The sequence below is a fragment of the Lissotriton helveticus genome, chromosome 5_1 (assembly GCF_964261635.1).
Source record: "Lissotriton helveticus chromosome 5_1, aLisHel1.1, whole genome shotgun sequence".
Lineage (NCBI taxonomy): Eukaryota > Metazoa > Chordata > Amphibia > Caudata > Salamandridae > Lissotriton > Lissotriton helveticus.
Window position 1 is genome coordinate 25587821 of NC_136065.1, and position 21473 is coordinate 25609293.

At 52.2% G+C, this 21473-nt stretch overlaps 1 protein-coding gene across 12 annotated transcripts in view; it reads left to right on the forward strand.

Annotated features, from left to right (window-relative positions):
- The window catches only part of SYNGAP1 (synaptic Ras GTPase activating protein 1), a 758031-nt gene that overhangs the window by 653808 nt on the left and 82750 nt on the right, over positions 1-21473 (forward strand). For 11 of the 12 annotated variants that reach the window (XM_078641656.1, XM_078641652.1, XM_078641655.1 and 8 more), the window contains one exon: positions 1254-1480. In XM_078641656.1, coding sequence (XP_078497782.1) covers positions 1254-1480 — 227 coding nt within the window. The remainder of the gene's footprint in view (positions 1-1253; positions 1481-21473) is intronic. The other variant, XM_078641650.1, reaches the window with a different exon arrangement.

Sequence of the window (21473 nt, forward strand, 5' to 3'; positions counted from 1 at the left end):
TAGATCAAAAGTCTAAGTTTAGACCTGAAGCCTAAGTTTAGACCTAAAGTCTAACTTTACACCTGAAGTCTAACTTTATACCTGAAGTTTAACTTTATACATGAAGTTTAACTTTATACATGAAGTCTAAGTTTACACCTGAAGTCGAGGTTTAGACCTAAAGTCTAAGTTTAGAGCAAAAGTCTAATTTAGACCAAAAGTCTAACTTTACTTCTTTTCTGTATTCACAATGGTAAATTACTACTAGTAAGTTTACTATTAGTAAACCTACTAGTAGTAAAGTTACTATTGCTAAAATTACTAATAGTAAAGTTACTAGTAGTAACTTACCTTTGTGAATACCAAAAAGTAGTAAAATTAGACTCTTGGTCTAAGTTAGACTTCAGTTCCAAATTTAGAGTCCAATTCACAAAGATAAAGTTAGACCAAAAGACTAACTCTAGACCTGAAGCCTAACCTTACACTTGAAGTCTAAGCTTAGACCTGAAGTCTAAGCTTAGACCTAAAGTGCAAGTTTAGACCTGAAGTCTAAGCTTAGACATAAAGACTAACTTTAGAAATCGTAAAGTTAGACTTTTGCTCTAAACTTAGACTTTTTCACTAAACTTAGACTTTTGCTCTAAACTTAGACTTTTTCACTGAACTTAGACTTTTGCTCTAAACTTAGACTTCAGGTCTAAGTGTACCATTGTGAATCGGACACACTGATTTTAAAAAAAACAACAACCAGGAAGGTCCAAGCATTTAGTTGGAAAGCCTGCTTTGCAGAAGGATAATATAGAGGAAGGGAATACCAACCTCACTGCTTGTCAGGGCTATGCCTGGAAGGGCCACAACGGTCAGGGCTGAGTCCTGCTATGTTGATGCGATTTGTATAGGTGGAGCGTGTATGCTTACAGCGACCCATACATCTGCCTGATGGGTCTGCGGAGGTTTCGTGTGAGTTCAGTTTTCTAGAAGATTAGGGCACCGGAGTGATGTCCCCCCTCACTGCCTCCCATGGCTCTGACAAGAAGGGCCACTGAGGTCAGGGCGGAGTCCACAGCTACCCATGCTTCTGACCAGAAGAATAACAAGAAAGTGGCTCATCAAGATTTGATAAAGGTTCATGTGGAGGAGAATAAGACATGTTAGATACTTCCTTGATGTCCTACAAGAATGGCTGGGAGGGGTGTGATCGATAGCCGGTTTCTTCATGCCTCTGCACGCGGGGCGAAGACTCGCACTCATCTCTCCTCACTGTTGTCTTTCAGGTTGATGCTTGTCGAGGAAGAGATTCGGAAGGACCACTCCCAGGACCACATGGAGCCCAAGCGGAGACTTATCGAGGCTCAGGTGGAAATTACAATGTCATTTTTCTTTTCTGTGTCTCCAACCTCCCATCACATCCTGTCTGCGTCTGTCATCATCGTGGCGGTGCATGGATCCATGATTCTACATCTGTCATCACCTGTGAGGACCGGAGAGTCACTGGGCACAAGTATGTCATCGCTATGGGTGCCTGAGAGGGAGGGTACCAGTAGTTGAGCTTGCGGGGCCTAGAATCTATGCACCATGTCTGTCAGCACTATGAAGGCCCAAGCGGCACCAGCCTATGTTTTTCCAAAGTACGAGGTCAAGACAGTTTAAGACCAAGCCTGTCATGCAACTCCTGAAAGAATAGAACCCAATGTGATTAAACTAAAAGCATACTGGGTCTTGTTCAGTGCTTAATTTGAAAAAAATGAAGTGCCAGGGTCGAAAGTATTTTTTCGTGGGTCGAATGCACCTGGAGCAATCTCAGCTCGAACCACGGCTACCAAATGCTAGAGACAGCCATACCCACGTACTAGTTTTTAAAAAGTATATTATATCACCATTGAGGAATTCTGTAAGCAAAATATGCAGACAGTGCCACCATGTGGTGGATAAATATTTGAACAGTGTTTAGAAAAAGATGCCAGTGCCGAGCATCGGCAAACACCTGCACAAATCAAGCACTGGCCTCATCTTTTTCAAGAAACGTGTGGACTATATATTACAATGCACTTGCACATCCCAGGCTACGAGAAAGCCTTTTGCTAATGGAGAACCACTTCTGCCCCTTTACTCCTTATGAGATGGGGTGAACCTTGGCAGCTTGTCCTTCTGAATCCTAAGCAATCCGTCCTAGAGGAGCCAATACATGTGTGTTCCTGTGGGGCAGGAGAGCAGGCTGTGAAGCTTGGCAGAGGAGACAGACTAGACTCACTTCAGATGAGTTCCAGTGCCCTTCTATTTGCCAATATACAGACCGGAATAGGCCAACTGTTCCTTGAAGTGCCCTTGGCTCAGCTGTAAGTAATGTGTGAACCCTGGTAGAAGTACTAGGGATACACTACACCGTTACAATAATAAAGAAGGGAAGTTCCAGTGCACAGCTGATGGAACACTAGTAAACATTCATAACAACCCCTCCATCTGTCCAACAAGAGGCTAACTATTGACACGTGTCGCATCTGGGTATAGATGGACTTGTTCCGCTAGCAGCACGCGTCAGCTGGCATTGGCGCCTGGAGGGCATGCCCCTCTACAATGCAACTCCATCCGAAGACTCAAACCTACACACACTAATATTGTGTTGTTTGTGATGCTATCAGCATGCACAGCAAATACTCGCTTTCAGAAAGAGGAAAGGTCTCCCAGCAGCCCTCCTGAAAGGTGTGTGCTCTGAGACACACCGTGACCCTGGAGACATGTTACCCCTGCTTCAGGGTGCAATGACAATGGTGCACTGTGGCAGAGAGAGCTGGATGCAGCTGCTGCCCCATGCTACCAGTGCAAACTTATGCTACCAGTGTAAGTCCATGTTAGCAGTGCACATCCATGCTACTAGTGCAAGCCCATGCTACCAGTGCAAGCTTATGCTACCAGTGTAAGTCCATGTTAGCAGTGCACATCCATGCTACTAGTGCAAGCCCATGCTACCAGTGCAAGCCCATGCTACCAGTGCAAGCCCATGCTACTAGTGCAAGCCGATGCTACCAGTGCAAGCTCATGCTACCAGTACACGCCCATGCTACCAGTGCAAGCCCATGCTACCAGTGCAAGCTCATGCTACCAGTACAAGCCCATGCTACCAGTGTAAGCCCATGCTACCAGTGCAAGCCCATGCTACCAGTGCAAGCCCATGCTACCAGTGCAAGCTCATGCTACCAGTGCAAGCCCATGCTACCAGTGTAAGCCCATGCTACCAGTGCAAGCCCATGCTACCAGTGCAAGCTCATGCTACCAGCGCAAGCCCATGCTACCAGTGCAAGCCCATGCTACCAGTGCAAGCCCATGCTACCAGTGCAAGCTCATGCTACCAGTGCAAGCCCATGCTACCAGTGCAAGCTCATGCTACCAGTGCAAGCCCATGCTACCAGTGTGAGCTCATGCTCCCAGTGCAAGCCCATGCTACCAGTGTGAGCTCATGCTCCCAGTGCAAGCCCATGCTACCAGTGTAGGCCCATGCTACCAGTGCAAGCTCATGCTACCAGTGCAAGCTCATGCTACCAGTGCAAGCCCATGCTACCAGTGTGAGCTCATGCTCCCAGTGCAAGCCCATGCTACCAGTGTAGGCCCATGCTACCAGTGCAGGCCCATGCTACCAGTGCAGGCCCATGCTACCAGTGCAAGGCCATGCTACCAGTGCAAGCCCATGCTACCAGTGCAAGGCCATGCTACCAGTGCAAGCCCATGCTACCAGTGCAAGCCCAAGCCCAGGCCCATGCTACCAGTGCAGGCCCATGCTACCAGTGCAAGCCCAAGCTACCAGTGGAAGTCCATGCTACCAGTGGAAGTCCATGTTAGCAGTGCAAGCTCATGCTACCAGTACAAGCCCATGCTACCAGTGCAGGCCCATGCTACCAGTACAAGCCCATGCTACCAGTGCAAGCCCATGCTACCAGTACAAGCCCATGCTACCAGTCCAAGCCCAAGCTACCAGTGGAAGTCCATTCTACCAGTGCACACCCATGCTACCAGTGCAAGCTCATGGTACCAGTACAAGCCCATGCTACCAGTGCAAGCCCATGCTACCAGTGCAAGCCCATGCTACCAGTGCAAGCCCATGCTACCAGTGTGAGCTCAAGCCCATGCTACCAGTGCGAGCCCATGCTCCCAGTGCAAGCCCATGCTACCAGTGTAAGCCCATGCTACCAGTGCAAGCCCATGCTACCAGTGTGAGCTCATGCTCCCAGTGCAAGCCCATGCTACCAGTGTAGGCCCATGCTACCAGTGCAGGTCCATGCTACCAGTGCAAGGCCATGCTACCAGTGCAAGCCCATGCTACCAGTGCAAGCCCAAGCCCAGGCCCATGCTACCAGTGCAGGCCCATGCTACCAGTGCAAGCCCAAGCTACCAGTGGAAGTCCATGCTACCAGTGGAAGTCCATGTTAGCAGTGCACGCTCATGCTACCAGTACAAGCCCATGCTACCAGTGCAAGCCCATGCTACCAGTACAAGCCCATGCTACCAGTGCAAGCCCATGCTACCAGTACAAGCCCATGCTACCAATGCAAGCCCATGCTACCAGTACAAGCCCATGCTACCAGTGGAAGCCCATGCTACCAGTACAAGCCCATGCTACCAGTACAAGCCCATGCTACCAGTGCAAGCTCATGCTACCAGTGTGAGCTCATGCTACCAGTGCAAGCCCATGCTACCAGTGCAGGCCCATGCTACCAGTGCAGGCCCATGCTACCAGTGCAGGCCCATGCTACCAGTGCAAGCCCATGCTACCAGTGCAAGCCCAAGCCCATGCTACCAGTGCAGGCCCATGCTACCAGTGCCAGCTCATGCTACCAGTGCAAGCTCATGCTACCAGTGTGAGCTCATGCTACCAGTGCAGGCCCATGCTACCAGTGCAAGCCCATGCTACCAGTGCAAGCCCAAGCCCATGCTACCAGTGCAAGCTCATGCTACCAGTACAAGCCCAAGCTACCAGTGCAAGCCCAAGCTACCAGTGCAAGCTCATGCTACCAGTGCAAGCCCATGCTACCAGTGGAAGTCCATGCTACCAGTGGAAGTTCATGTTCGCAGTGCAAGCTCCTGCTACCAGTGCAAGCTCATGCTACCAGTGCAAGCCCATGCTACCAGTGGAAGTCCATTCTACCAGTGCACACCCATGCTACCAGTACAAGCTCATGCTACCAGTGAAAGTCCATGCTACCAGTGCAAGCTCATGCTACCAGTGCAAGCCCATGCTACCAGTGGAAGTCCATGCTACCATTGGAAGTTCATGTTCGCAGTGCAAGCTCATGCTACCAGTGCAAGCCCAAGCTACCAGTGGAAGTCCATTCTACCAGTGCACACCCATGCTACCAGTACAAGCTCATGCTACCAGTGAAAGTCCATGCTACCAGTGCAAGCTCATGCTACCAGTGCAAGCCCATGCTACCAGTGGAAGTCCATGCTACCAGTCGAAGTTCATGTTAGCAGTGCAAGCTCCTGCTACCAGTGCAAGCTCATGCTACCAGTGCAAGCCCATGCTACCAGTGCAAGCCCATGCTACCAGTGCAAGCTCATGCTACAAGTGGAAGCTCATGCTACCAGTGTGAGCTCATGCTACCAGTGGAAGTCCATGCTACCAGTGCAAGCTCATGCTACCAGTGCAAGCCCATGCTACCAGTGGAAGTCCATGCTACCAGTGGAAGTTCATGTTAGCAGTGCAAGCTCCTGCTACCAGTGCAAGCTCATGCTACCAGTGCAAGCCCATGCTACCAGTGTGAGCTCATGCTACCAGTGGAAGTCCATGCTACCAGTGCAAGCTCATGCTACCAGTGCAAGCCCATGCTACCAGTGTGAGCTCATGCTACCAGTGGAAGTCCATGCTACCAGTGCAAGCTCATGCTACCAGTGCAAGCCCATGCTACCAGTGTGAGCTCATGCTACCAGTGGAAGCTCATGCTACCAGTGTGAGCTCATGCTACCAGTGGAAGTCCATGCTACCAATGCAAGCCCATGCTACCAGTGCAAGCCCATGCTACCAGTGCAAGCCCATGCTACCAGTGCAAGCTCATGCTACCAGTGCAAGCTCATGCTACCAGTGTGAGCTCATGCTACCAGTGGAAGTCCATGCTACCAGTGCAAGCTCATGCTACCAGTGCAAGCCCATGCTAGCAGTGGAAGTCCATGCTACCAGTGGAAGTTCATGTTAGCAGTGCATGCTCCTGCTACCAGTGCAAGCTCATGCTACCAGTGCAAGCCCATGCTACCAGTGCAGGCCCATGCTACCAGTGCAGGTCCATGCTACCAGTGCAAGGCCATGCTACCAGTGCAAGCCCATGCTACCAGTGGAAGTCCATGCTACCAGTGGAAGTACATGTTAGCAGTGCAAGCTCCTGCTACCAGTGCAAGCTCATGCTACCAGTGCAAGCCCATGCTACCAGTGCAAGCCCAAGCTACCAGTGGAAGTCCATTCTACCAGTGCACACCCATGCTACCAGTGCAAGCTCATGCTACCAGTGTGAGCTCATGCTACCAGTGGAAGTCCATGCTACCAGTGCAAGCTCATGCTACCAGTGCAAGCCCATGCTACCAGTGGAAGTCCATGCTACCAGTGGAAGTTCATGTTAGCAGTGCAAGCTCCTGCTACCAGTGCAAGCTCATGCTACCAGTGCAAGCCCATGCTACCAGTGCAAGCCCAAGCTACCAGTGGAAGTCCATTCTACCAGTGCACACCCATGCTACCAGTGCAAGCTCATGCTACCAGTGCAAGCCCATGCTACCAGTGTGAGCTCATGCTACCAGTGGAAGTCCATGCTACCAGTGGAAGTTCATGTTCGCAGTGCAAGCTCCTGCTACCAGTGCAAGCTCATGCTACCAGTGCAAGCCCATGCTACCATTGGAAGTTCATGTTCGCAGTGCAAGCTCATGCTACCAGTGCAAGCCCAAGCTACCAGTGGAAGTCCATTCTACCAGTGCACACCCATGCTACCAGTACAAGCTCATGCTACCAGTGTGAGCTCATGCTACCAGTGGAAGTCCATGCTACCAGTGCAAGCTCATGCTACCAGTGCAAGCCCATGCTACCAGTGGAAGTCCATGCTACCAGTCGAAGTTCATGTTAGCAGTGCAAGCTCCTGCTACCAGTGCAAGCTCATGCCACCAGTGCAAGCTCATGCTACCAGTGCAAGCTCATGCCACCAGTGCAAGCTCATGCTACCAGTGCAAGCTCATGCTACCAGTGCAAGCTCCTGCTACCAGTGCAAGCTCATGCCACCAGTGCAAGCCCATGCTACCAGTGCAAGCCCATGCTACCAGTGCAAGCTCATGCTATAAGTGGAAGCTCATGCTACCAGTGTGAGCTCATGCTACCAGTGGAAGTCCATGCTACCAGTGCAAGCTCATGCTACCAGTGCAAGCCCATGCTACCAGTGTGAGCTCATGCTACCAGTGGAAGTCCATGCTACCAGTGCAAGCTCATGCTACCAGTGCAAGCCCATGCTACCAGTGTGAGCTCATGCTACCAGTGGAAGCTCATGCGACCAGTGTGAGCTCATGCTACCAGTGGAAGTCCATGCTACCAATGCAAGCCCATGCTACCAGTGCAAGCCCATGCTACCAGTGCAAGCCCATGCTACCAGTGCAAGCTCATGCTACCAGTGCAAGCTCATGCTACCAGTGTGAGCTCATGCTACCAGTGGAAGCTCATGCTACCAGTGTGAGCTCATGCTACCAGTGGAAGCTCATGCTACCAGTGTGAGCTCATGCTACCAGTGGAAGTCCATGCTACCAGTGCAAGCTCATGCTACCAGTGCAAGCCCATGCTAGCAGTGGAAGTCCATGCTACCAGTGGAAGTTCATGTTAGCAATGCAAGCTCCTGCTACCAGTGCAAGCTCATGCTACCAGTGCAAGCACATGCTACCAGTGCAAGCACATGCTACCAGTGCAAGCTCATGCTACCAGTGCAAGCCCAAGCTACCAGTGGAAGTCCATTCTACCAGTGCACACCCATGCTACCAGTGCAGGCCCATGCTACCAGTGGAAGTCCATGCTACCAGTGCAAGCCCATGCTACCAGTGGAAGTCCATGTTAGCAGTGCAAGCCCATGCTACCAGTGCAAGCCCATCTTACCAGTGCAAGCCCATGCTACCAGTGGAAGTCCATGCTACCAGTGCAACCCCATGCTACCAGTGGAAGTCCATGTTAGCAGTGCAAGCCCATGCTACCAGTGCAAGCCCATCTTACCAGTGCAAGCCCATGCTACCAGTGGAAGTCCATCTTACCAGTGCAATCTCATGCTACCAGTGCAAGTCCATGCTACCAGTGCAAGTCCATCTTACCAGTGCAAGCCCATGCTACCAGTGGAAGTCCATGTTAGCAGTGCAAGCTCATGCTACCAGTGCAAACTCATGCTACCAGTGCAAGCCCATGCTACCAGTGCAGGCCCATGCTACCAGTGCAGGCCCATGCTACCAGTGGAAGTCCATGCTACCAGTGCAAGCTCATGCTACCAGTGCAAGCCCATGCTACCAGTGCAAGCCCATGCTACCTGTGTAGGCCCATGCTACCAGTGCAAGCTCATGCTACCAGTGCAAGCCCATGCTACCAGTGCAAGCCCATGCTACCAGTGCAGGCCCATGCTACCAGTGCAGGTCCATGCTACCAGTGCAGGTCCATGCTACCAGTGCAAGCCCATGCTACCAGTGCAAGCCCATGCTACCAGTGCAGGCCCATGCTACCAGTGCAGGCCCATGCTACCAGTGGAAGTCCATGCTACCAGTGCAAGCCCATCTTACCAGTGCAAGCCCATCTTACCAGTGCAAGCCCATGCTACCAGTGGAAGTCCATGTTAGCAGTGCAAGCTCATGCTACCAGTGCAAGCCCATGCTACCAGTGCAAGCCCGTGCTACCAGTGCAGGCCCATGCTACCAGTGCAGGCCCATGCTACCAGTGCAGGTCCATGCTACCAGTGCAAGGCCATGCTACCAGTGCAAGCCCATGCTACCAGTGGAAGTACATGTTAGCAGTGCAAGCTCCTGCTACCAGTGCAAGCTCATGCTACCAGTGCAAGCCCATGCTACCAGTGCAAGCCCAAGCTACCAGTGGAAGTCCATTCTACCAGTGCACACCCATGCTACCAGTGCAAGCTCATGCTACCAGTGCAAGCTCATGCTACCAGTGTGAGCTCATGCTACCAGTGGAAGTCCATGCTACCAGTGCAAGCTCATGCTACCAGTGCAAGCCCATGCTACCAGTGGAAGTCCATGCTACCAGTGGAAGTTCATGTTAGCAGTGCAAGCTCCTGCTACCAGTGCAAGCTCATGCTACCAGTGCAAGCCCATGCTACCAGTGTGAGCTCATGCTACCAGTGCAGGCCCATGCTACCAGTGCAGGCCCATGCTACCAGTGCAAGCTCATGCTACCAGTGCAAGCCCATCTTACCAGTGCAAGCTCATGCTACCAGTGCAAGCCCATGCTACCAGTGCAAGCTCATGCTACCAGTGCAAGCCCATGCTACCAGTGGAAGTCCATGCTACCAGTGGAAGTTCATGTTAGCAGTGCAAGCTCCTGCTACCAGTGCAAGCTCATGCTACCAGTGCAAGCCCATGCTACCAGTGCAAGCCCATGCTACCAGTGCAAGCTCATGCTACCAGTGCAAGCCCATGCTACCAGTGCAAGCCCAAGCTACCAGTGGAAGTCCATTCTACCAGTGCACACCCATACTACCAGTGCAAGCTCATGCTACCAGTGCAAGCTCATGCTACCAGTGTGAGCTCATGCTACCAGTGGAAGTCCATGCTACCAGTGCAAGCTCATGCTACCAGTGCAAGCCCATGCTACCAGTGGAAGTCCATGCTACCAGTGGAAGTTCATGTTAGCAGTGCAAGCTCCTGCTACCAGTGCAAGCTCATGCTACCAGTGCAAGCCCATGCTACCAGTGTGAGCTCATGCTACCAGTGCAGGCCCATGCTACCAGTGCAGGCCCATGCTACCAGTGCAAGCTCATGCTACCAGTGCAAGCCCATCTTACCAGTGCAAGCTCATGCTACCAGTGCAAGCCCATGCTACCAGTGCAAGCTCATGCTACCAGTGCAAGCCCATGCTACCAGTGCAAGCTCATGCTACCAGTGCAAGCACATGCTACCAGTGCAAGCACATGCTACCAGTGCAAGCTCATGCTACCAGTGCAAGCCCAAGCTACCAGTGGAAGTCCATTCTACCAGTGCACACCCATGCTACCAGTGCAGGCCCATGCTACCAGTGGAAGTCCATGCTACCAGTGCAAGCTCATGCTACCAGTGCAAGCTCATGCTACCAGTGTGAGCTCATGCTACCAGTGGAAGCTCATGCTACCAGTGTGAGCTCATGCTACCAGTGGAAGCTCATGCTACCAGTGTGAGCTCATGCTACCAGTGGAAGTCCATGCTACCAGTGCAAGCTCATGCTACCAGTGCAAGCCCATGCTAGCAGTGGAAGTCCATGCTACCAGTGGAAGTTCATGTTAGCAATGCAAGCTCCTGCTACCAGTGCAAGCTCATGCTACCAGTGCAAGCACATGCTACCAGTGCAAGCACATGCTACCAGTGCAAGCTCATGCTACCAGTGCAAGCCCAAGCTACCAGTGGAAGTCCATTCTACCAGTGCACACCCATGCTACCAGTGCAGGCCCATGCTACCAGTGCACACCCATGCTACCAGTGCAGGCCCATGCTACCAGTGGAAGTCCATGTTAGCAGTGCAAGCCCATGCTACCAGTGCAAGCCCATCTTACCAGTGCAAGCCCATGCTACCAGTGGAAGTCCATGCTACCAGTGCAACCCCATGCTACCAGTGGAAGTCCATGTTAGCAGTGCAAGCCCATGCTACCAGTGCAAGCCCATCTTACCAGTGCAAGCCCATGCTACCAGTGGAAGTCCATCTTACCAGTGCAATCTCATGCTACCAGTGCAAGTCCATGCTACCAGTGCAAGTCCATCTTACCAGTGCAAGCCCATGCTACCAGTGGAAGTCCATGTTAGCAGTGCAAGCTCATGCTACCAGTGCAAACTCATGCTACCAGTGCAAGCCCATGCTACCAGTGCAGGCCCATGCTACCAGTGCAGGCCCATGCTACCAGTGGAAGTCCATGCTACCAGTGCAAGCTCATGCTACCAGTGCAAGCCCATGCTACCAGTGCAAGCCCATGCTACCTGTGTAGGCCCATGCTACCAGTGCAAGCTCATGCTACCAGTGCAAGCCCATGCTACCAGTGCAAGCCCATGCTACCAGTGCAGGCCCATGCTACCAGTGCAGGTCCATGCTACCAGTGCAGGTCCATGCTACCAGTGCAAGCCCATGCTACCAGTGCAAGCCCATGCTACCAGTGCAGGCCCATGCTACCAGTGCAGGCCCATGCTACCAGTGGAAGTCCATGCTACCAGTGCAAGCCCATCTTACCAGTGCAAGCCCATCTTACCAGTGCAAGCCCATGCTACCAGTGGAAGTCCATGTTAGCAGTGCAAGCTCATGCTACCAGTGCAAGCCCATGCTACCAGTGCAAGCCCGTGCTACCAGTGCAGGCCCATGCTACCAGTGCAGGCCCATGCTACCAGTGCAGGTCCATGCTACCAGTGCAAGGCCATGCTACCAGTGCAAGCCCATGCTACCAGTGGAAGTACATGTTAGCAGTGCAAGCTCCTGCTACCAGTGCAAGCTCATGCTACCAGTGCAAGCCCATGCTACCAGTGCAAGCCCAAGCTACCAGTGGAAGTCCATTCTACCAGTGCACACCCATGCTACCAGTGCAAGCTCATGCTACCAGTGCAAGCTCATGCTACCAGTGTGAGCTCATGCTACCAGTGGAAGTCCATGCTACCAGTGCAAGCTCATGCTACCAGTGCAAGCCCATGCTACCAGTGGAAGTCCATGCTACCAGTGGAAGTTCATGTTAGCAGTGCAAGCTCCTGCTACCAGTGCAAGCTCATGCTACCAGTGCAAGCCCATGCTACCAGTGTGAGCTCATGCTACCAGTGCAGGCCCATGCTACCAGTGCAGGCCCATGCTACCAGTGCAAGCTCATGCTACCAGTGCAAGCCCATCTTACCAGTGCAAGCTCATGCTACCAGTGCAAGCCCATGCTACCAGTGCAAGCTCATGCTACCAGTGCAAGCCCATGCTACCAGTGGAAGTCCATGCTACCAGTGGAAGTTCATGTTAGCAGTGCAAGCTCCTGCTACCAGTGCAAGCTCATGCTACCAGTGCAAGCCCATGCTACCAGTGCAAGCTCATGCTACCAGTGCAAGCCCATGCTACCAGTGCAAGCCCAAGCTACCAGTGGAAGTCCATTCTACCAGTGCACACCCATACTACCAGTGCAAGCTCATGCTACCAGTGCAAGCTCATGCTACCAGTGTGAGCTCATGCTACCAGTGGAAGTCCATGCTACCAGTGCAAGCTCATGCTACCAGTGCAAGCCCATGCTACCAGTGGAAGTCCATGCTACCAGTGCAAGCCCAAGCTACCAGTGGAAGTCCATTCTACCAGTGCACACCCATGCTACCAGTGCAAGCTCATGCTACCAGTGCAAGCTCATGCTACCAGTGTGAGCTCATGCTACCAGTGGAAGTCCATGCTACCAGTGCAAGCTCATGCTACCAGTGCAAGCTCATGCTACCAGTGTGAGCTCATGCTACCAGTGGAAGTCCATGCTACCAGTGCAAGCTCATGCTACCAGTGCAAGCCCATGCTACCAGTGCAAGCCCATGCTACCAGTGCAAGTCCATGCTACCAGTGCAAGCCGATGCTACCAGTGCAAGCTCCTGCTACCAGTGCAAGCTCATGCTACCAGTGCAAGTCCATGCTACCAGTGCAAGCTCATGCTACCAGTGCAAGTCCATGCTACCAGTGCAAGCCGATGCTACCAGTGCAAGCTCCTGCTACCAGTGCAAGCTCATGCTACCAGTGCAAGTCCATGCTACCAGTGCAAGCTCATGCTACCAGTGCAAGCCCATGCTACCAGTGGAAGTCCATGCTACCAGTGGAAGTTCATGTTAGCAGTGCATGCTCCTGCTACCAGTGCAAGCTCATGCTACCAGTGCAAGCCCATGCTACCAGTGGAAGTCCATGCTACCAGTGCAAGCCCATCTACCAGTGCAAGCCCATGCTACCAGTGCAAGCTCATGCTACCAGTGCACATCAATGGTACCAGTGCACATCCATGCTTCCATTGTACATCCATGCTACCAGTGCACGTCAAGGTGCATTTTGAAAGCAGACCTGTCTACATACTATGCCTCACACTGAGGGTGCACTAGAAGGAGGAACAGTCCCTGCATCGCATTAAGACTGAGGAAAATAAGCTGATGTCAGTTCTCTAGCAGGGTGAAGGACACCTGCTAGCAAAAAAGAGTAGTGTAGGGACAATGTAGAGCTGGAGTCCCTACATTGATGGAAGGTCTTATGCAGCCATCTGGCATAGTCCAGCGGTTAAATGCCCCATCTAAGTCACAGCACCATCAGAAGATAGAGAAGTAAGAGAGCGTATACTTCAACTATCAAGTGGACAGTGTTGGGTTGTAGAGCTGATAGTTGCAAAGAGAGCAATTGATTGACGGAATGCTGAACAATGTCATACATTTGTACAGAGATCTGGGCTTAAATAATTTGTTTTTTTGCTCCCCATGCCTTTCCTGTTTGGATCCAGCCATTGGCAAATCAGTCTTGACCCTGCGCCCAATGGGAACAGTCCAGCCCGAACTGCTAGGCCAGGTCCTCCCTGGACCGGAAATAAGCATCCTAGGACCGGTTTCATGGTATCACTCCATATCAGCCATTCTAGCTTGACTCCAGTGGCATGGTGAGCATTTGACCCACGTCTGAGCGTACCCGCCCCACTCGTGGTGGCAAATTCAAAAAGAGCAATTGATGAACGAAATGCTGAATGTCAAAAATTCACCCTAGAACAGATATCGGGCCTAATTCCATTGTTTTTTGCTCACCATTCCATTCCAGTTTGGAATCAGCTAATAGTAACAGGGGGCTAAACATAGACGAAATGGAGCAGAGGACTTCGAAAGTGGTAGAATAAAAGAGAGACAGAAACCCTAAAGGTATAGCAACTGTGAAAAAAGTAAGACCGTGGTAGTGGGAAAAAGTGGGGTTAAGTACAAGTCTGCAAAAAGGACAGATGCACATATTCCCAGACTAAAAGAGGGACCAGAGACAGAAAGGGCTGGACACAGGGAGAAGGGAACCCTCTGCAGTTGCCATTGGATAAAAATGGCAGTAAGAGGGAACCCTAGATTTGATCTGCGGATATTACCAGGGCATATGTCCTTACACTCTTCTACTTCAGGTTCTGCAGGTGCCATTGGTCCCTTCCATGTACCCCACTGTTGGTCAAATATGCTTCCAGTAGATAGCTGCCCAATAAGTGTCTAGTTGTGGATATCACCCCCTTCCCTGATGCTGCTGCGATGAGTGGCGGGTCAACGAGACCTACATTAAAATTCCAGTCCTAGGACCCATGGCATGATTTGCCAGGACAGAAAAGGTCTCCGAGGACATGGTGAACCTCTGGTACACTCTCCGGAGACGGTATGCCTCCTGCGTAGCACTTTCACACACCTATGGCTTCTAGTCCTCACACTTCCTGCCATGTCAGTTCACTTGTCTTACGTCTGTAACGCCACATTTCACTAAGTTCCTGTGTCTTTGAAAAATGTGTAATGGCTGTTCTCCTGCTAAGCCTGGGATAGTATACCTCCTTTTAGCTGCAAAGAAACCATAGGTTGAAAAGTGGGGGTGGGACTCGGATTCTCTCCCTGGTTAAGGTGTTCACCCAGAAAGGTGGCTGGAATAAATCCACAGATGGCACTGTGGCAAGGGACATATCGGAGGGCACCTCTTTTCCCAGATGTATATCCATGTTGAAACTAGAGCTTGGGGGATAATCCTTTACCAAAAAAAGGGCTGTGGTTCAGCTGGAGGGGAGAGAGGCAGTGCAGATCCGGAGTGCAGCAGAAAACAGACTAGGTTTCATGGTTCATTGCCGGGTCGCAGAATATCCGAGGCGGAACCAACTTTTATCCCTGGAAAGTTCAATGTTTGGAATGTCATCTGGGATTGACACATCCTCTATGGAGCCGAAATCTAGGTGTTTCCAGGCAGGGAACATCTAGGATAACGAGAAGGGATTTCATTTATGTCCACCTTGCATATTCGGGCCTATATTCATGCTGATAATATGATTTTAATTTATCCTCCATAATTCTGGTGTGAAAAAATCCATTGCTACAGCTCCTGGTCACTGTGACTAAAGAAAGCATGTGGGCTAAGGGCCTGGTTTAGATCTTGGCGGACAGGTTACTCCGTCACAATGGTGACGGATATCCCCTCCGTAGAAATATAAATCCTATAGGATATAATAAGATTTACTCCAGTATTGGAACTTTCAAAGATTCACATGCTTGAATCATTCTCTGTCGTCATGATAGGAGTCCCCGGAACTTAAAATAGTAGTAGTAGTAGTTGACTTAAATAGTCATAATACACTAATAGGTGTTGACTAAAGAAGACCTATGCCTCTCAGTTTAATAACCTATCATAGGTCCTTATTAAAGAAAGAACCACAATTATGCCCCAACCAGTCCGCATCAATCACTCTCTAGAACACTCCTGAGGGAAGCTCAGAGCCTCAGATTTTCTACTGCACGTTGTACTAGGGAGTCTCCTCTGATCTCTGCTCAGCTTTCTCATCTGAATGAAGGATTTGGACTATTTCTACAGGAAAGTACAATTTTACGATCTTTTATTAGAACAAGACATCATCTTCATGTTTCCTACTTGTGGTACGTCTTCATTGTATCTTGACTATGTCTGACCAAGCTAAGAATGCTCTCTTCAGAGCAAGTGCCACTTGCCTGAAGAAGAGACTTTACGTTGATGACCCTCCCAAAAATTGAATTTACTGCCTATATCCATCTCATAAGGTGTCAGAATGCAAGATTTGTCGTACTTTTTCAAGTAAGACCCTTAGAGACAGAGAAGGACGACTCCTCATCTGGCTTCAGAATTTGAAAACTAGATTAGACCCTGTGTCAGACTCCGAGAGTGACCAGTCTACCTCTACAAAAATCTCTGTGAAAAGGACAAGAGATTTATCACAGGCTGATAAGGAGCCTGCTAAAAAGTTTGACAAGAAGTCCCCTTTTGAAAGTTCCTCTGAGCGCAAAGGTTCTCATAAAAAAGAACAGCCATCAAAGACTGTTTCTGAACCAAAAACACCTCCTGCAGAACTTAAAATGACTTTTAAAAAACCAGTGAAGAAAAGCTCTTCAGATGACAAGAGGATGCATTCTGGCACGTCGACGTGGACGACATGCTCTCTGGCTCTCCCATCGTCGACAACGACCTTGACATCGACATGAGGTCCGATTTCATCAACCAGTTCCTTAATATGTCACAAGGAGATTGACACATCGTTGACGAAGCACTAGTCATCAACGCCAAAGTCGACTACATCGCCGAAGAAGATACCATACAAGGTCATCGTCGATAACGCCACTGTTGACGGAAAGAAGGTCGACGCCGCAGCAGCAGTCGGCGAGGTCATTGCCGTCGTCTAGTGCACACCGGAGACAGACTCTTTGCCGTCGACAAAGATAAAGTCACTGGGTTCGACAAAGTCTTTACCGTCTACGACTCCACAGGTGTCGACAAAGTCTGCTCCATCGACAAAATCATCGTCGACGACGACATCACCTACGGCAATCACATTAAAAGCTGTGGAAGGGAAGACACTGTTGTCGACGCAACCGTTGACGCAATTGTCAACGAAGGTTATATCTGTAAAGCTGGCTACGCCAAAAAAGATTCTGGCATTGGAAATTACGCCTGAACACACCTCACCCAATAAAATGACTCCTCTTATACCCACTCACCTTTTAGAGGAGAGACATTCAGAAGAAGAGGAAGAAGTGGTCTCTTTGGGGACACTTATAGCCATCAGAATTTCACGTCAAGTGCCAGCCAGATGATGATGATGATGATGATGATGACCAGCAATACTATGGTCTAGCGTATTTTACCCAGTCTGAACATCATAAGCAGTATCATTAAGAAAGGGTCACAATGCCATCTGATTTGCAATTTATGCTGCAGGCTATAGGCAGCGCTTCCCACCTTCAGACTCGTCCAATATACCTCCTCCTCCTCAGGTTACATCGCCAGCAAGAGTTAATGTGCCTACGGTGCTTTCGGTACCGAATACTCAACAATCTGTTCCCTTCCAGGAACCAGCCCCTTTGGATGAGGAAAGGGAACTTCATGATACAGCTTCAGAATGGGATGACTACAGGATGTTTTCACCAGCCTCACCTATACCTCCTCCGGTAGATTCCCCACCAGAAGATATTATGGGATTTCATAATTTGTTGGAGTGTGCAGCAAAAAGGTTTGCCTTACCAATGCCTTCCAAGCAAGCAGACTGCTTCTTATATGACTTAAAAGAACCATTTTGTAAGTCAGTTGGAGCTATTCCTATAATTGATTATATCTGGGAGGAAGGTGTTAGAATAATGAAAAACCCAGCCTCTGTGCCAGCGGTGCTTACACACACGGATAAAAAATATAAGCCCACTGATGCTGCCCCAGTGTGCCTCAAAGGGCAGCCAAAACCGGACTCAGTAGTGATGCAGGCCGCTCAACGCTGCTCAAAAAATCCTAAGGTACAGATGTCTAGATTCTATTGGAAAAATATTCTTATCAATGTCAGCTCTAACAATAAAAGTAGCAAACTCCTTGGTGATCTTAGGTTGCTATGATCACCAAATGTGGTCTGACATCGCTTCTTATATTGATCAACTGCTGGAAGATGTTAAAGAGGAGGCAACAAAGATATGGCATGAAGGAGAGAGGACATCAAACGAGATAATAGATTCAGTGATGGATGTTGCTGTAACAGATATCTGAAAGAAACAGGTTAGTATTAGATTCCTTACCTTAGAATACCCCCAGGCGTCAGACTGGATCCGGAAACTTTTGCGTAGCAGTACCCTTGCGTGTCGGTAGGCGTCGTCTGCGGCTCCGCATCCGTCGTTGGCGCAGGGTGACGTCGCCGGAGTACTTAGACGCTGCCCTCGCGCGCTGACTTCAGTTCCTATTTTTTCCGCACCAGCAAGCGCCGATCTGGGAACAGTGGTACCCTTTAGTAATTTTTTTGATCTTTTTGATCTTTTTCGAAGTCGAACGACTCCGACGGTGCCGGTAGGGATGCCCGGGTTTAAACCCTGCGTCGACTGCAACCGATTGATGTCGGTTACCGACCCCCATCGCCGGTGTCTTCATTGCCTGGGGCCCGACCACGATGACAAGTTGTGCCCCGACTGCCGGGCCTTGACGTCGAAGGCTAGGCGGGAGCAGTCTCGCAAGCGCCTCGAGCTCCGGTAGTCGGCCCCGCGCCATTCGAGGTCCCGGTCCGGGAGGAGGTCGAGGGACTGGTCCCGGGGCCGGAGTCATCACGGCTCGGAGGATCGACACCACTCCTTGAGCTCCAAGTCCTCAGGTAAGAGGCACAAGAAGTCGAAGAGGCGACATCGTCTTCCGACTCCTCCCGACGCTCGCGCGGCACGGCCGGGAGTTCGGGTGACACCGCCCACGCGGCTCTGTCGGAGCCGCAGCTGTCGCGGCCTGCTCCATACCCGCCGGTCCCTGGGCAGAACGCGACGCCGGAGGAGATTGACGCCTTTCTCTCGGCCATGAGGTCGCTCACTCAGTCGGGTTCCGCGGCCCCGACTGGGAGCCCAAGCGGGCCAGGTGCTTCGGCCCCGGCGCCATCGGGTGCTTCGGCCCCAGCGTCGTCAGCGACTTCGGTTCCGACGCCGCAGGACTCCACCGGATCCGGGTCATCGCCGGTTGACCTTACGACCTCGCCGGTGCTGGCTGCTAGGGTGTCGCCCCCGGCGCCGACCACGGTCGACGCCGTCCCCAGTTCCCTCCTCAGTCTGGGTCCGGCACCGGAGCGGCGTCGCTCGACGCTGCTTTCGACGCCGATGGGAGATTTTTACTTCTATGATCCGGCCCCATCTTTTGACCCTGAATACCAGGAGATGGGTAGTGAGGCGGATTGGTAGGGGTCTGAGGACCCTCTGGCACGTGAGTGTCAGCCTTATCAGGACTGGACAGGCGAGCTAGGGGACGCCAGTGGTCTGGACACCTCACCAGACACTGGCTTTGTCTGGGCAGCCTAAAGTGTGGTGCTGACGCGGGCGGCCAAGGCCTTATCCCTTGAGCTCCCTGTCGCGGCCGTGAGGACTAACCTCCTCACTGAGGTCCTTAAACCGCAGGCAAGCTTGTCGGAGCCTCTGTTTCCGTTTAATGAGGCCTTGTCTGAAGTTCTTCTGAGCACCTGGTCCAGGCCCGCTACAGGTCCCCCTATAGATAGGGACGTGGCCAGACGCCACAGCCCGGCTCCAGACGACCCTTGCTTCCTGTCCACTCACCCCACCCCCGAGAACCTGGTAATCCAAGCCTCTAACTCCCAGACCGCATTCCCCCGGCTCCCCTGGATCGGGAATCCAAGAGGTACGAGCGATATGGTAAAAAGATGTTCGCCTCCCTGAAATTGGGATTGCGGTCAGTTAACACCGCGTGCCTCTTGGCCGTTATACCCATTCTCTGTGGGACACGGTCGCGGACGTGCTGCCACAATGTCCGGAGGAGGCCCGAACTAAACTCGCCTAAGCCCTTACGGAGGGTCGAGATGCAGCACGGTACTCCATCAGATGTGGACTAGATACCACGGACTCGCTAGGTAGAGCGAGGGCAACGACGGTGGCGATTCGTCGCCACGCCTGGCTGAGGTCCGCCAACTTTTCGGCTGATGTCCAGAACACCCTTATGGACATGCCGTTTGATGGCCGTCGCCTCTTTGGCGACAAGACCGACAATGCGCTTGAGAGCTTTAAGGACTCCAGGGCTACGGCCAAGTGCTTGGACCTGTCGGCCTCGCGCCAGCAATCTGCTGCCTTTCGTCCCTTTCGTGGCCAAGGAAGGGGCACCCCTACACGTCCTGCCAGCCACAGGCAGCAGACTAAAATCCAGCGCCGTGGCGGGCGTGGTAACTGCCGTGGCGGTGCCCGGGGACAATGACGAGGCCAGTCCACATCCACCCCCGCAGAATCCGCCTCAAAGCCTTCCTAGTCCAAGCTTTCAGGCCCACGAGACGCCAGCAGGGGGGCAGGGTTCACCTCTCCCACTGGCGCGACATCACATCGGACAGGTGGGTGCTGCAAATCGTCCGAAGGGGCTACTCCCTCCCCTTCGAGGCGACCCCTCCAGCCATGCCACTGCAGTACCACCGCGTGTCGGGGGATCACTTGAATCTTCTGCGAGAGGAAGTTACGGCCCTCTTGGCCAAGGGGGCCATCGAGCTCGTTCCTGGGCCAGAAGTATGGTGTGGTTGTTACTCCCACTACTTTCTGGTTCCCAAGAAGGGCAAAGGGGGCCTACGCCCTATCTTGGACCTGCGGAACGTCCACGTCTTCCTCCGGAAGGAGAGATTCAAGATGCTGACACTGGCTCAGGTCTTAGCTGCCCTGGACCCAGAAGACTGGATGGTAGCGTTGGACTTGCAGGACGCTTATTTCCACATCCCCGTCCTGCCGGCCCACCGGCGCTACCTGCGGTTCAAGGTAGGCCACAAGCACTTTCAGTTTACCGTGCTCCCCTTCGGCCTTACCAGCGCCCCTCGGGTGTTCACGAAAGTGATGGCGGTGGTCGCAGCTCATCTGCGCAGGTTAGGGGTTGTTGTTGAAAGCGGGCTCGCCCCAGACAGTCGTCAGCCACCTCCAGACTACGGCCGACCTCCTGCACCTGCTGGGGTTCTCCATCAATGTGCCGAAGTCACACCTGTGCCCCTCTCAGAAGCTCCTCTTCATGGGAGCGGTTCTAGACTCAGCGCAATTTCGGGTTTATCCTCCCGAACAGCGGGTTCGGGATATTCAGCCTCTGATTCCGATCTTTCAGCATTTATCCCGAGTCTCGGTCAGGTTGACGCTGCGGCTTCTGGGGCTGATGGCCTCCTCCATCCTTCTGGTGCATCACGCCAGGTAGCGGATGCGGGCTCTGCAGTGGGACCTGAAGTTTCAGTGGGCCCAGCATCAGGGCAACTTGTCCGACCATGTCTTGATCTCGGAGGGCACTGCAAGACAGTTGCAGTGGTGGCCCACGGACCGCGATTGGGTCAGCGGCAGATCCCTCTCCCTACCCCAACCGGAGCACGTAGTTGTGACGGACGCGTCCCTCCAGGGCTGGGGGGGCCACATGGGAGAGGCGGAGATCAGAGGCCTCTGGTCTCCGGCGGAGTCTCAGCTCCACATCAACCTTTTGGAGCTGCAGGCGATCCGGCTTGCACTGAAGGCATTCCTCCCCTCTGTCCGGGGGAGTGTAGTGCCTATGCCTATCCCTATGCCAGGAGACTCTGCGCCTCTGGCAGTGGCTGGAACATCAGGGCGTGAACCTGGTGGTTCAACACCTAGCAGGTTCC